This window comes from Homalodisca vitripennis, chromosome 2 (genome assembly GCF_021130785.1).
Source record: "Homalodisca vitripennis isolate AUS2020 chromosome 2, UT_GWSS_2.1, whole genome shotgun sequence".
Taxonomy (NCBI): domain Eukaryota; kingdom Metazoa; phylum Arthropoda; class Insecta; order Hemiptera; family Cicadellidae; genus Homalodisca; species Homalodisca vitripennis.
In genome coordinates, this window is record NC_060208.1 from 2,922,731 (window position 1) to 2,939,110 (window position 16,380).

Sequence of the window (16,380 nt, forward strand, 5' to 3'; positions counted from 1 at the left end):
TCTACCTTTTACATAAAAAGGGCTAATGTTAATTAAAAGGGCTCACAGAGTGCCAGTCCTCATCATTTCTTTCCTCTCCCATTTCACTAAAGGTATTTTTGTACAGTAACACCTTAACCCTTTAAGGACCAACCGACTGATTTATCGCCGGCGGCATACTATGCGAAAACGACCAACCGTCTGATTTATCGCCGGCGGCGTACTATGCGAAAAGGACCAGCCGTCTGATTTATCGCCGGCGGACTTTTCATATTTTTTAAGAGATATTTTAATCTTCTATATGGAATAAATATACTATTTTTCTATTCCCTGTATGTTTCTTACTATGATATAAAATTTTAAACGTCTTTGGAATCATCAGCTTTGTTGTATTTTACGGCCATGTTGCATCGTAATGTTGTCAGGGTACTTTGGGATTATACCGACCACACCCAGACATGAATCGTTATTTGACATTTTGCTTCTACTGATTACTAGATTAGCGTAGAACAAATTTCGTCAATATAAAACAGGAATTGTCTTATCTTAAACCCCTCCCCATCCTCGGACAGAGGTCAAAGTCGAACGGTCTAGTAGATAACATGATTGCAGAGTCTCGCCGCCCGTTCAGCTGGTACGTCGCTTTGTTTGTTGTACTTCCGTGTTTTTACCCCTACATTTCTACAAACACAAAAACTAAACTTTATTGAAAAAAACACACACAACTTGTTTTTATGTACCGTGCAAAAAACTTAAATAATCATGTGATGCCGCGCGGCTTGCCGTAAACGGGATTCCCGAGGAAGATAAGATAACAGCGACAACAATACTGATCACAATACCTGGAAACGCTTGTTGATTAATGGAATGTTAGTTCTGTTACTCAACTACATCGTTTTATAACGTTCTAAGTTCATTGAAAAAATTTTAAGCGTTGGGGGCATATAACGGAATCTGACCCCATTAACAATTATTGATAATCGTTGTAAGTTTGTAATTTTGTAATTAAAGAGTTGTTTTTTCGTTCTATCATTTTTGTTTCTATAAATGTATATTTTTGTGTTCTTCATACTGATGTGTTCGGTATCATCCCAAAGTACCGAATAATATCCTTAGTAGCCTATAAGGTTTTGTATGTTAGGCTAATGCTGAAAAGTGTGTTTTAAACCAGTGTTACAGAAAAATTTAATTCATTTACAAACTTTTTATTTTTTATTCTAGGGCTTTCAAATTTTGTACAGATATAGAGAATTATATGTAGAACTAATAAATACCATTTCCCACGGATAGTTTATTCTTATTTTTGGTAGTTATTGAAGATCAAACTCAATTGTTTTAATTTTTTTCTTTTTTTTATTTGATAAACAGATAAATCAAATTGTTTTTTGCTATATAATGACTTAAATTTATTTTTTCACGATGAACAATTTAATTATAAACATTTTAAGCCTAAAAACAAATCTGTACAGTAATTAGTTCTGAAGATATGATTTTTCTCTCAAACATTTGAAAAATCGCACATTTTTAATGTGCACAGTTCTTGGAGCATGGCCAGAAAAACGCAAAAATTTTCTTTGCACATGTCAAATTTTGGTCTGGTCCTAAAAGGGTTAACACAATCGAGTCTACGCTCGAGCCAGACTCGAGCGCCGTTGTTTAATCACCCGGCCGGCGCTCGAGCATGACTCGAGCACAGCTTTGCCGATTGATATACGGAGTTGCCCGAGTGATATTCGAGTGCCGTCTGCTGCATTAAAAAGCCAGCTTTGTTGGTTAGTTCAGAAAAATTCCGCTAGGCGCTACTACGTCATACCCGCTTGAGGCTTTTGTGTTTATCGACTGACGTGGCCTAGCGCGTCGTCAGTCTGTCTACGACAACAATAATTTTTTTAGCATTTGGAATTTTTTTGGCAAATAAAATAATTATTTGTAAATATGTATATAGTAAATGCCTTTAAAAAAATTGAAATTACTTATATTATTTATTCAAAAGTTAATTTTCAAGTAATACAAGACATGCGGGAGTTTTTTATTTTTCTTCAAAAAATGTAAGTTTTGAAATTTTTTTTTAAAATTTATTACATTTTATAGGAATAAAGTTTTACATATCAATTTAAAGAGGAAAGATAGAACTTTCAAGAAAATATAATATCATATACATAATATTTTAACAGTTTTTCCTAAAGAAAAAATCTGAAAACCCAATAATTTGTGCAGACCAGGCTATTAAAACAGCAAATAGCGAGCCAGACTCCAATGTGTTAAAGTTGGTCCATCTTTGAAACTGAAAACTGGGATAAACATTTCTCTGTTTGCTCTGGATCTGTTCAGTAAAAATATATATTTACCGCGGTTTCACAAATATTAAGATAGGGTGATAACTGGCAGTATGATAAAGACGTTAAAACATAGTAGCTTAAAAAAATAATGACCAAAAAACATTGTAATTAAACTTTTTGTAAAATGTGCAACACATATTACATTTGTTTATGATCTTTGGACAAATATTTACAGAGCAAACTGTAGAGTGGCTGGTGTTAGACCGGGCTAACCTGCGACCACAAGACTAAATGGACAATTCAGATCAGTACTAAGCCTACCGGTAACTCACTACAGATGGCCGACACATGCCGATAATGTCAGCACAGAAATGTGAGCTTTTGCATGCATAGAAAAAGGAATTTTATAAATGCACTTCCAGTGTCCAGTGTATGCTGTACAAGAAACCCCACTGTGTACATCAGAGAAGATGGCCATGTTCTGTAATTATTACTGGTTTATTCCTAGATAGTAACATAGATCGCCTACCTAGATAGAGCCCAGGCTTAGTAATTCAGCAAAATCATTATCTCACCAGTGTACAATAACAAAAACCCAATGACATCAACAGCCAAAAAACATTTTATTTCAAATATAACAAATTTTTACAAGGATCTTGTATCATTCGGAAGAAGGATTGAAACAAATAAATAAAACACATTTAAGAATTTATAATATTTTATTATATAAAATAAGAACACAACACTTAGGTACCTTCCAATAAATGAACCACTTCTGCAATTATTAACCTCGTACAGTGGCCCAAATTATGAGATAATTTTTATAATATTTAATTGAACTATTCAAATGACACTTTTTTATAATATATAATTGAACTATTCAAATAACACTCAGTGCCATGTACAGAGATTGTATTTTTTCATTTATGTCCAATCCCAACCCAGTGAGTACTCACTTCTTAACAAGGTTGCCTCTATTCAATCCCCATTTTCACATTGAATAATCATAACTCATTAAATTAATACAACCTAAACTACAACATAGAACCTCTTATTTTACACTCATTACAAAACGTACTGTGTAATTAAAATTAATTTATATTTTGAAATTATACAGCAAAATCAAATATTTTATTAGTGTTTAAGAATTATGAAACTGCTTTACAATGGACAATTTTATAGAAAAATACATCACCAAATTATTAGAATGGCTGGTGAAAGTATTATTGCAGACTGCAATGGAACACAAGGAACACTGAACCTGGAACAAAAAGCAACAGATAGTAGCTAGCAAGAGGAAAACAGGTTAGCACAAGAAACAGTCGAACAGGTCTGTGTAGGAATAGGAAGACAATAAAAGAGTAGACAATAGTTTTATCCAGGTATGGATAACCATTAACAGAGAGTAAAGAAAAAATGCACTTTGTTTTTTAAAAACTTTAAAATGCAGAAAGTTTTACTACTACAGTTTAGTCTAATAAATTGGTAGATCTAGATATTCTGACTATATTGTGGTGTTGAATAGATGGAATCTGTCAAGTGGAGGTGTTGGAGGTTATTGGTGGCCTTGATTTCCACCAACAAGTTTCTATCACTTTATTTCCAATTTTAACGTAAAACACATGATCTCGTGAGGTGCATGGGTGAGTGAATTGCAACGTTGAACTCTTCTAGAAATTCTATATTATGATGACTTTTTTTACTTTAGTCCAAATCATAAAAATATAATATATAAACAGAACCAATGCACAGAATACATTTCTTGCTTTTAAGAATGATTCTAGTCTTCGAAAACAAACTGGCACAAAATGGTGCTAGAAGACTGAAGAGGCAATGTAGCATATTAAGAAAGATGTGTCTGTAGCTGATAAGACAGTTAATGAAGTGGGTTTCTCCCCTCAAAATGTGAGGATAATACAATGACAAAGATTCAACAGCTCAAGCAATATGAAATAAAACATACAACACATTAGGATATTTCTGTAGCAATGAAGAAATATGATTCATCATCATCATCGTCATCATCATCATCATCATCATCGTCAGACGTTTCCGTTCTCACGGGTCGTCGTACACAGCCTCCTCCACTTTAGTCTATCGTTCCAGGTCTCCTCTTCATCCACCTGTATTTTCTGTAGTCCCCTTCTCTCTATGTCTTTCCACACTTGGTCCTCCCATCTTCCTCTCGGTCTTCCTCTTGGTCTTCTTCCTCCTTCCTCCTTCTCCAGTGCTATTTCTAGGCATTCTATTATCTCCCATCCTCTTCACATGCCCCATCCACTGTATTCTTCTTCCTTCCATTGTCTCTTGCAGTGAAACTACCTTCAATCTTTCTCTAGTTATTTTCGTTCCTTATTCTATCTCTTCTTGTAGTCTTCTCTATCCCTCTTAAAAATCTCATTTCTGCAGCTTGCAATCTGCTTAAATCATTTTTTAGTCCACGTCCACGTCTCTGCTCCATATAATAAAATTGGTTGGAAATAAGATTTATACATCAATACTTTTGATTCTTTCCCAATGTTCCAACTCCACACAATCTTCTTTACCCATATTGAAAAACTTTCCACTCTTCCATATTCTGTTTCCTATCTCTTCTCTTATTGTGCCCCTATCTGTTATGATACTTCCTAAATAACAGAATTCCTTCACCTTTTCAAGTCTTTTTCCTTCAACTAACACGTCTTTGTTATTTCCATCCCTTCTCTCTACTTTCATTACTTTACATTTTTGTATGTTCATCTCTAAACCATATTTCTTCGCCACTTTTGCCCATTTGTTTAACTCTCGTTCTAACTCTTCTTCCCTATTTTCCCATATCATTATGTCATCCGCATATGCTATTGGTCTTAAGTTCTTCTGCTCCTCTGTTTCCTTGTACTTCTAGAATAATTTCATCCATTATAATATTGAAAAGGAAAGGTGACAATATGCTTCCCTGCCTTACTCCTCTCTCTGTTTTTAAAAGTATCTGTATATTTTTCTTCAATTCTTACCATGTTTTTTACATATGCCGTACAGGTTCTTTATTCTTTCTACTATTCCCTCACGCAATCCTCTCTTTCTCATACTCTCCCATATCCTTTCTCTCAGTTACCTTATCATATGCCTTCTGTAGGTCTATAAACGCTACCATTGTATCTTTTCCGTATTCCCACCTCTTTTCTAACACTTGTCTCATCACAAAAATAGCATCCACCGTTGACCTACCTTTCCTAAGAAATATGATTATACTACATTATTCTTCCAGGTGGAAGGAATGAGGTCGAACGATAAACTAACCATTACATTACATACTATACTATAGATATAAAATATTGTACAGTAATTGTAAAAGTTTGACTGGCTCTGTATGTAATCTTCATACATTACAAAGAGTTAACTTTGGGATATAACTACTGTGTGGTTGTGACGTACTACTCACATTCACACGTCATCTACATCTAGGCATGTGACGTCGTCACTGTTACGTCTCCTTTTCTTGGCGGGGACTGCGATCTCCTTCAACTTCCGCTTAGCGGACGATGGGGCCTCTCGCTCTTCTACCACTTCCATCTCCTCCGCCTCCGCCTCCACAGGCTCCGTCAGGATACACATATCATCATCGCTCTCCTCCTTGGCCTCTCCTGTTCACAAGCAAGATTACATTAGTAGCAGTACTAGAGCTTTCTCTTCCACTATAAAATGTAATTCATGAATGGTTGAATTCTATTAAATCAATAAATCTGACCATTAACTTTGAGCATAGAAATCAACATAAAACTACACTAAGAATACAAGCATTTATTGCAACTAGGTGGCCACTCAAATCCTCTTTTCAAATTTCCGGTTTTCCTTAGTCAAAAATTTCCGATTCTCTACTCTTTATTCAATCCACATAAACAACTGTAAAACTGTATTTAACACCTTCGCCAAGTGCAACGGTGATGGTTAATAGTAACCAGTATTTGCAAGAAATATGGTGCTCTACCAAATTTTTCGTGGCTAGCGCAATGCAAGGAACTCGGTGACGATTTATCACTATCACATATTTTAAGAATCTTAGTTTTTATCTGTGTGTCTTCCGATGTGTCAACATAACATTGTGTTTACCTACTAACTTTCCTTTTTGTAATGTTTGGAAAATACATGTATGCAATACAGAAGAAACAAAGATGACAAATAAGTACATACAACACTACATGAGACAGACTGTAGTGCAGCATTGCGGGTTAGAGATTTGCGGTGGACGAACTTTTGGTATGAAACAATGATTTCACCGGTACAAACGGTCAGTCCATCTGGTATTTCATCAAATACTTTCCTCTGAACAGCATATCCACGCATGTTTTCCGGAGTTTCCGAAATTCATGCATAATGAACGCATTTCCAGATTCTCATCATTGATGGTAGCCCTGGTTAGAGTCCCGCGAATGTATCGTCACTCTCAATACATCCTACTGACGGTCAATACATGAAGAATTCATCAGAAGATTATCTGCTACAGAAGTTACCGAAGTGCGGTTAGTTCGCGAGTCAATACAAAGTCTGCTTACACACAGCTGTGATGTTTCAGCAATGTTTATAATTGAAATTTTAATAGGTAACACTGATCTCCATCATCAGAAGATTATCTGCTACAGAAGTTACCGAAGTGCGGTTAGTTCGCGAGTCAATACAAAGTCTGTTTACACACAGCTGTGATGTTTCAGCAATGTTTTATAATTGAAATTTTAATAGGTAACACTGATCTCCATCATCAGAAGATTATCTGCTACAGAAGTTACCGAAGTGCGGTTAGTTCGCGAGTCAATACAAAGTCTGTTTACACACAGCTGTGATGTTTCAGCAATGTTTATAATTGAAATTTTAATAGGTAACACTGATCTCCATCATCAGAAGATTATCTGCTACAGAAGTTACTGAAGTGCGGTTAGTTCGCGAGTCAATACAAAGTCTGTTTACACACAGCTGTGATGTTTCAGCAATGTTTATAATTGAAATTTTAATAGGTAACACTGATCTCCATCATCAGAAGATTATCTGCTACAGAAGTTACCGAAGTGCGGTTAGTTCGCGAGTCAATACAAAGTCTGTTTATACACAGCTGTGATGTTTCAGCAATGTTTATAATTGAAATTTTAATAGGTAACACTGATCTCCATCATCAGAAGATTATCTGCTACAGAAGTTACCGAAGTGCGGTTAGTTCGCGAGTCAATACAAAGTCTGTTTACACACAGCTGTGATGTTTCAGCAATGTTTATAATTGAAATTTTAATAGGTAACACTGATCTCCATCATCAGAAGATTATCTGCTACAGAAGTTACCGAAGTGCGGTTAGTTCGTGAGTCAATACAAAGTCTGTTTACACACAGCTGTGATGTTTCAGCAATGTTTATAATTGAAAATTTTAATAGGTAACACTGATCTCCATCATCAGAAGATTATCTGCTACAGAAGTTACCGAAGTGCGGTTAGTTCGCGAGTCAATACAAAGTCTGTTTACACACAGCTGTGATGTTTCAGCAATGTTTATAATTGAAATTTTAATAGGTAACACTGATCTCCATCATCAGAAGATTATCTGCTACAGAAGTTACTGAAGTGCGGTTAGTTCGCGAGTCAATACAAAGTCTGTTTACACACAGCTGTGATGTTTCAGCAATGTTTATAATTGAAATTTTAATAGGTAACACTGATCTCCATCATCAGAAGATTATCTGCTACAGAAGTTACCGAAGTGCGGTTAGTTCGCGAGTCAATACAAAGTCTGTTTATACACAGCTGTGATGTTTCAGCAATGTTTATAATTGAAATTTTAATAGGTAACACTGATCTCCATCATCAGAAGATTATCTGCTACAGAAGTTACCGAAGTGCGGTTAGTTCGCGAGTCAATACAAAGTCTGTTTATACACAGCTGTGATGTTTCAGCAATGTTTATAATTGAAATTTTAATAGGTAACACTGATCTCCAGTTCTACCTTTTATTTTTCTACGTAATCCCATTTTTCTCGTTAGTTGTAGCTTACCCACTAATTTCTTCTCCAAAAGGTGTCTTATCAGACTTGGTAAAATTCCAACTGTATTCTAGTGTATTCAAAAACCCTATTTATCGAGTGAATACTGTACATTTGAAGCCTGTGCTATATAAGTCTTGTCAAAATACTATTTTCACTCAAGAATAAGAGTTGGGACAACATTGCCCGGAAACCCCACTTCGACGACTAAATAATACAATACAAAAATCCTGTTTGTATCGCGGTCACTACCGGTTTATTGCTTAATGCGTACCACTCGTTTAGTGCTGAAGTTCGGAACAATTGGTCAGCCGATTTTAAATTGTCCAGTGCATTGTTACATGTTTCTTTAGGGGAGGAGGATGGCTCGCCAAGCCACAGGAGTAGAACTAACCAAAATATACTCACTCAACTACACTGTGGAGGCAACCCTCAGAAGAAGCTCACGAACATATATATTCAGTAATTATATTATTGGGAAAACATAATTTGCAATGACTTTGGCAAAGCCTGTTGTGGGGAATTAATACTCCTATTTTGTTGTATTGTATAATTTTAATTCCAGGGCTATATACGAGGTGTGTTCAAAAAGTATCGTGAATTTTGATTTTTTCGCGGGTTACGTATATTCGAATTTCGATTTTTTAGTGGTGTTATGTTAGTACATATGTCTCTCACTTATGTTTAAAAATTTCGGCCATTTTGAATGTTCAGTTAATTGTTGACAGCTGCTTTGCTTGCACATGTTTTGGTTCGTCTTCGACTTTTACCTATTCAAAAAAATGGAACAAAGAACCTGTATCAAATTTTGTGTGAAAAACAAAATTAAGTGCGCGGATGCATTCCGAATGTTGACTGTGGCATACGGAGAAGCTAATTTTGGACAAAAGCAACGTTTATCGCTGGTACAAAATGTTTTCAGAAGGCCGAGAAGATGAGAACGACGAAGAGCGTGCCAGACGCCCGAGCACTTCAACAACACAGACGAAAAAATTGATGAAGCGAAGAAATTGGTATTGGCCAATCGTCGAATCACCGTTACAGAAATTGCCGAGGACCTAGGCATATCGATTGGCTCGTGCCATTCGATTTTTAATCGATAATTTGGGCATGAGACGGGTTGCCACAAAATTCGTACCAAAATTGCTCAATTTCGATCAAACACAGCATCGCATGAACATTGCTAATGAGATGTTGGAATCTGTCCGCAACGACCCGAATTTGCTCCAGAGGGTCATAACTGGTGACGAATCGTGGGTTTATGGTTATGACATGGAAACCAAAGCTCAATCATCTCAATGGAAGCTGCAGCACGAACCAAGACCGAAAAAAGCACGCCAAGTTCAGTCGAATGTGAAAGTTTTGCTTACAGTTTTCTTCGATTGCAGGGGCGTGGTGCATCATGAGTTCGTGCCACAAGGTAGAACGGTGAATAAGGAATATGACCTGCAAGTTATGCGCAATTTGCGCGAAGCAATCCGCCAGAAACGTCCGAATTTGTGGAAAAACAAAAATTGGCTTTTGCAACCACGATAAGATAGAGACGGCATCGAAGGAGGAGCTGAACAAGATACAAAAAAAATTCATTTTTTGAAGTGCTTCGAAGATTGGAAACAATGTTGGCACAAGTGTATAATATCCCAGGGGGATTACTTTGAAGGGGACAAAATAGATATTCACAAATAAATAAATAATTTTTGAAAATACACAAAATTCGCAATACTTTTTGAACACACTATTGTGTAATAAACTCTGGAGCATCACTGTTGTATACTTTGGGACTATAACTACTAATTATAACTTCATTCACAATTTCACAAACCATGTTTCGAGATTAGTCAGTTCTTGATTCAAGGAGCTGTCAAATTATGTCTTGGTTTTATAAGTTCTTGGAGTCCAAAAACCCGTTTTTGAAATTTTTCCCGGTTCTCAGGAAGATTCCCGGCTTATTCCCGGTTTCCTAGTCCGGTGGCCACCCTATGCAGCAATTATTCTACTGTAGTAATACAACCTATATTGTTTTGATCTTTTATAAAATTTTGGACTAGACATTCTTATATTATACATTCAGAAGTTGCGATTGGGTGATTCTAATAGTTTTTATTGTTCAACTTTTAACTTTCAAATTTTATTTTATTCTGTATGGAAAAAAACAATACTTTAATAGGTAGTAGTTATATTGTAACAAAACAAGGGCTATGTAAAACAGAATAATACACAAATATATTAAAGTTTAAACCCCTTAACCCTGTAACTGGCGTTAAGCGATTATCAATGCATTAACTAAATTTTCAAATGGCAATGTTATTTTCAATGCATTAACTATGTTGCAATATGATCTCTCACAGCAAGTCTATTTTTTTTATTTTAACTAAAACATACTACATAAATTTAAAGATATTGATCTAAGGTTTCATATTATACCACAAAACATTGTATAGTTACGAATTTTTCATTAGAACATTTTAAAATTGGATATTCACATTTCTGATTGCAATTTATTCTAGTAATTTCTGGACACGCTAAATTACTGCAAGTTTGTCAAAATTCCCTGTCAAGAGTTTAAGTTCTACACAATCCTGATTGTCTTTAAAAAAAAGAATGTATTTTTAGCTTTCAGAAACACCGTTTCAACAGTTTGTAAGCTAATAAATATTCATACAATGATTGTTTGAAAAACTTGTTTTGTAAAATCCCAAAATGCCTAATGCATCAAAAATAGCTTAATTACATTTTATTATATCTTTTTACTTTATCGTTATCTGGAAGTAGTGAAAATCATATCAAAACAAAGAAGAATTGCTCTAAGCAACAGTATCATCATTGAAGACAATGAACTAGTATTTTATTTTTGTTCTGTTGCACACACAATCACTGACTCAGCCAGTAGATAAGAATTGTGTCTTCTGGTTGCCATGATGATTTCTCAGTTGTTTTAAACACCATTGTCAATACGAGTTATTTATCTGTATCTTTTAGACTTTCTATTGTTTAGAGTGTATAAATAAACATTTGTGTAGTGTTTTTATAAATTAGAGAAGTAAAAACATGTAGAAGGGTTTACTGAAATAATAGGATTTTTGAGAAACTGTAGCTTGGCCCATGGTCATATAGATTAAATATTTTTATTGTTGGATTAATAATTGACTGTACATTCCAAAATAAGTGTTAATTTGAATAGTAGTAGTAAGTATGTTTGTGATATTGAATCAGAAGACAATGTTAGTTTTGGTAGATATGGATGAAGTCTTATCTAACTCGTATGGAACCATTGCCTAAGGTAATAGTTGTGCCTGATCCTAATGATGGAAAAAAGTAGATATGAAAATATATTGTTGTACATTTTTTGTAAACTTTTATTTCTATGTACTTAATATAAATAATTAGGATGAAAACAAACAAAACTGTTATCTACAAAACTTTAGTAAAATTTATTTTTAATGTTGCTATAGAAAAAATCCTATATAACAACTTGTATTAATATAATTTTTCTTCTATACATATTTACCTATTAGAAAAATAAAAAAATTCATCCATAGAATCCAAACTATCATAATTATATACAAAGTAGTGCAATACAAGATTTTTGCTGATGTAGTTTATATATATAATATATATATAGTATAATCTAACTCACAAATTATAAAAAATTGAATGAAAGAAATATGGTGCAGCTTTTGAAACTGTCATAATTATATACAATTTAATGCAGCACCATATTTCTTTCATTCCAAATATTAATATAAATATGGTGCTGCATTACATTGTATATAATTATGACAGTTTCAAAAGCTGCACCATATTTCTTTTCATTCAATTTTTTTTTTAATTTGTGAGTTAGATATACTACAAAACTTTTGTACATTTTATATTTAATCAAGTAAATTTCACATTGCCTATGAGAGGGCGCAGTACATAGAAAAAAATTATTCAATGTTTCCTTTTTTTGTTAACTATATTTATTTATAAAGACACTGATATTTTTATATATGTTGAAATAGATGAGCAGTAAAAGTCCCCCTACAGAATCACGGACAAGTGCTGCAAATTTTGGGCAAATTGACAGTCAGTTCCAGGGTTTAACCGCTATGTAATATCCAATTGTCTCGTTATAAACATTAACTGGACAAACAATAATAAGCTGTGCAGTTGAGCCATACGTAGAACATTTAAGATTGCCAATACCATTCTTGGTCACTTCCTCCTCTTTGGGTTTAGCGTCATCGCCAGCCACCACCTCGAATGTTAGACCTTCCGGGAACTCCTCTCTGCACAACAAACACAAAACAATAATCACTGATGGAAGCAATCACTTTCTTAGATTTAATAAACCTCCTTACTAAATCCTGATACCTGAAATTGGCAAGCAAAACAGATTATCAAATTTAATGACGTGTGTGTGTTTGTTTAATGAAAGCATCGTGTAGCTCTTTTTATGCTGACTGCAGATCTATTATTTAGCTTTTAACAATATTGAATATTGTAATGCAGGGGCTAGAAATTGAATGCTTGGTCAGAATTAGTATATGACGATTTCCATGTTACATTTTTGTACTTCAAATAAAAATAAAATTTCAGGTAATGAGTTTCAATTTTAAAAAACTATATGCTACATTATTATGTGTTAAGTGCAGCAAATGCCTTTGTAACGTTGGAGTACTTTACCTTGTTTGAATCGCCCAGAGCCTCAGCTGTGACAACAGCCCAGAGCACAATCACAGGCTGAACTGCCTGACCCTTGACAGTTGTGGTGCTCTGCTCTTATATCCTTGAGACCATCACTACAACACCACAACCTGAGGACTCCTGCAACACTCACTCTACTCAGCCCAGAGCACAATCACGGGGCTGAACTGCCTGACCTTGACAGTTGTGGTGCTCTGCTCTTATATCCTTGAGACCATCACTACAACACCACAACCTGAGGACTCCTGCAACACTCACTCTACTCAGCCCAGAGCACACTCACGGGGCCTGAACTGCCTGACCTTGACAGTTGTGGTGCTCTGCTCTTATATCCTTGAGACCATCATTACAACACCACAACCTGAGGACTCCTGCAACACTCACTCTACTCAGCCCAGAGCACACTCACGGGGCTGAACTGCCTGACCTTGACAGTTTGTGGTGCTCTGCTCTTATATCCTTGAGACCATCACTACAACACCACGACCTGAGGACTCCTGCAACACTCACTCTACTCAGCCCAGAGCACACTCACGGGCTGAACTGCCTGACCTTGACAGTTGTGGTGCTCTACTCTTATATCCTTGAGACCATCACTACAACACCACAACCTGAGGACTCCTGCAACACTCACTCTACTCAGCCCAGAGCACACTCACGGGGCTGAACTGCCTGACCTTGACAGTTGTGGTGCTCTGCTCTCTTATATCCTTGAGACCATCACTACAACACCACAACCTGAGGACTCCTGCAACACTCACTCTACTCAGCCCAGAGCACACTCACGGGGCTGAACTGCCTGACCTTGACAGTTGTGGTGTGCTCTGCTCTTATATCCTTGAGACCATCACTACAACACCACGACCTGAGGACTCCTGCAACACTCACTCTACTCAGCCCAGAGCACACTCACTGGCTGAACTGCCTGACCTTGACAGTTGTGGTGCTCTGCTCTTATATCCTTGAGACCATCACTACAACACCACAACCTGAGGACTCCTGCAACACTCACTCTACTCAGCCCAGAGCACACTCACAGGGCTGAACTGCCTGACCTTGACAGTTGTGGTGCTCTGCTCTTATATCCTTGAGACCATCATTACAACACCACAACCTGAGGACTCCTGCAACACTCACTCTACTCAGCCCAGAGCACAATCACAGGGCTGAACTGCCTGACCTTGACAGTTGTGGTGCTCTGCTCTTATATCCTTGAGACCATCATTACAACACCACAACCTGAGGACTCCTGCAACACTCACTCTACTCAGCCCAGAGCACAATCCACGGGGCTGAACTGCCTGACCTTGACAGTTGTGGTGCTCTGCTCTTATATCCTTGAGACCATCACTACAACACCACGACCTGAGGACTCCTGCAACACTCACTCTACTCAGCCCAGAGCACAATCACAGGGCTGAACTGCCTGACCTTGACAGTTGTGGTGCTTTGCTCTTATATCCTTGAGACCATCACTACAACACCACAACCTGAGGACTCCTGCAACACTCACTCTACTCAGCCCAGAGCACACTCACAGGGCTGAACTGCCTGACCTTGACAGTTGTGGTGCTCTACTCTTATATCCTTGAGACCATCACTACAACACCACGACCTGAGGACTCCTGCAACACTCACTCTACTCAGCCCAGAGCACAATCACGGGGCTGAACTGCCTGACCTTGACAGTTGTGGTGCTCTGCTCTTATATCCCTTGAGACCATCACTACAACACCACGACCTGAGGACTCCTGCAACACTCACTCTACTCAGCCCAGAGCACACTCACGGGGCTGAACTGCCTGACCTTGACAGTTGTGGTGCTCTGCTCTTATATCCTTGAGACCATCACTACAACACCACAACCTGAGGACTCCTGCAACACTCACTCTACTCAGCCCAGAGCACACTCACGGGGGCTGAACTGCCTGACCTTGACAGTTGTGGTGCTCTGCTCTTATATCCTTGAGACCATCACTACAACACCACAACCTGAGGACTCCTGCAACACTCACTCTACTCAGCCCAGAGCACACTCACGGGGCTGAACTGCCTGACCTTGACAGTTGTGGTGCTCTACTCTTATATCCTTGAGACCATCACTACAACACCACAACCTGAGGACTCCTGCAACACTCACTCTACTCAGCCCAGAGCACATTCACAGGGCTGAACTGCCTGACCTTGACAGTTGTGGTGCTCTACTCTTATATCCTTGAGACCATCACTACAACACCACAACCTGAGGACTCCTGCAACACTCACTCTACTCCCTGAAGGATTCGCTGTACTGTAATAAATGCATCACCATTATTCTCCTCTTGCCTGTCTTGTTTTATCAGAAAATTAAATCTAGTTTATATTAAATTTGTACTGTGTTTAATCATGTTGCAATAATATGACTCTATTACTTTTCTTTAAGAAAATGTGAATAAAGAATTGATTGATTGATCACTCAGTACAGAGAAGTAGTGAGTGTTAACCTCACTTAACCCTATGAGTGCCGGGCTTATTTTGATGTTGCATACGAAAAGTGCCAGGCCTCTATACTATTGGTTATGCAAGAAATGCCAGGGCATATTTGTCAAAAATGTAGAAGTTTAGGAAAAACATTTACAGCTCTCTTATTTATGAACAGATCTTTGTGAAACTTTTTTTAAACAGTTCATAAAACACTATATTTGAACATTCAAACACAAAATATAAGTCATGCATTACAAAATATGTATTTTTTTTTAGTATATGTAAAATATACTTACATGATTTTTTTCTTTTTTTCTAAGTTTAAGGTAGATATCAATTACAAAAATATCTGTAGGCTAATTTTTTCATTTGTTTTTAGTGATTCTCTCCTATGGTTGTGCACACACTGTCCAAGTTTTATTACATTTGATCCACAAATAACATATTTACATCACTTTAAAAAAAAAAATATGATACAGTACTTTTTCAAAAGCTTTTGTTTCTATGACGTAACAATTAAATTCAAGCTTCCAGTTGCATAACAACTTAAATAATATGTTTTTTATCAAACAAAAAAGAAGCAATTCACTTTTTACAGAATAAAATAATTACATATATACAAAAATGTCCGTTTGGGCATGTACCTAACAAGTATGTTTCGGGAAGCAGGATGTGTGGGTACTTTGGGATTATACCGAACCACACCAGTATGAAGAACACAAAAATATAAATTTATAGAAACAAACATGATAGAACGAAAAAACAACTCTTTAATTACAAAATTACAAACTTACAACAATTATCAATTGTTAATGGGGTCAGATTCCGTTATATGCCCCAACGCTTAATCTTTTTTCAATGAACTTAGAACGTTATAAAACGATGTAGTTGAGTAACAGAACTAACATTCCATCAATCAAGAAGCATTTCCAGGTAATGTGATCGTATTGTTGTCGCTGTTATCTTATCTTTC

At 36.5% G+C, this 16,380-nt stretch overlaps 1 protein-coding gene across 1 annotated transcript in view; it reads right to left on the reverse strand.

Annotated features, from left to right (window-relative positions):
* Window positions 1-2,982: 2,982 nt before the first annotated feature.
* LOC124356049 (SUMO-activating enzyme subunit 2) overlaps window positions 2,983-16,380 on the reverse strand; it is a 68,835-nt gene continuing 55,437 nt past the window's right edge. Inside the window, exons 12-14 of the mRNA XM_046807207.1 lie at window positions 12,444-12,526; window positions 5,680-5,881; window positions 2,983-3,519 (exon numbers count right to left, since the gene is read on the reverse strand). Of these exons, the coding sequence (XP_046663163.1) occupies window positions 5,682-5,881; window positions 12,444-12,526 (283 nt within the window). The 3' untranslated portion in view covers window positions 2,983-3,519; window positions 5,680-5,681. The remainder of the gene's footprint in view (window positions 3,520-5,679; window positions 5,882-12,443; window positions 12,527-16,380) is intronic.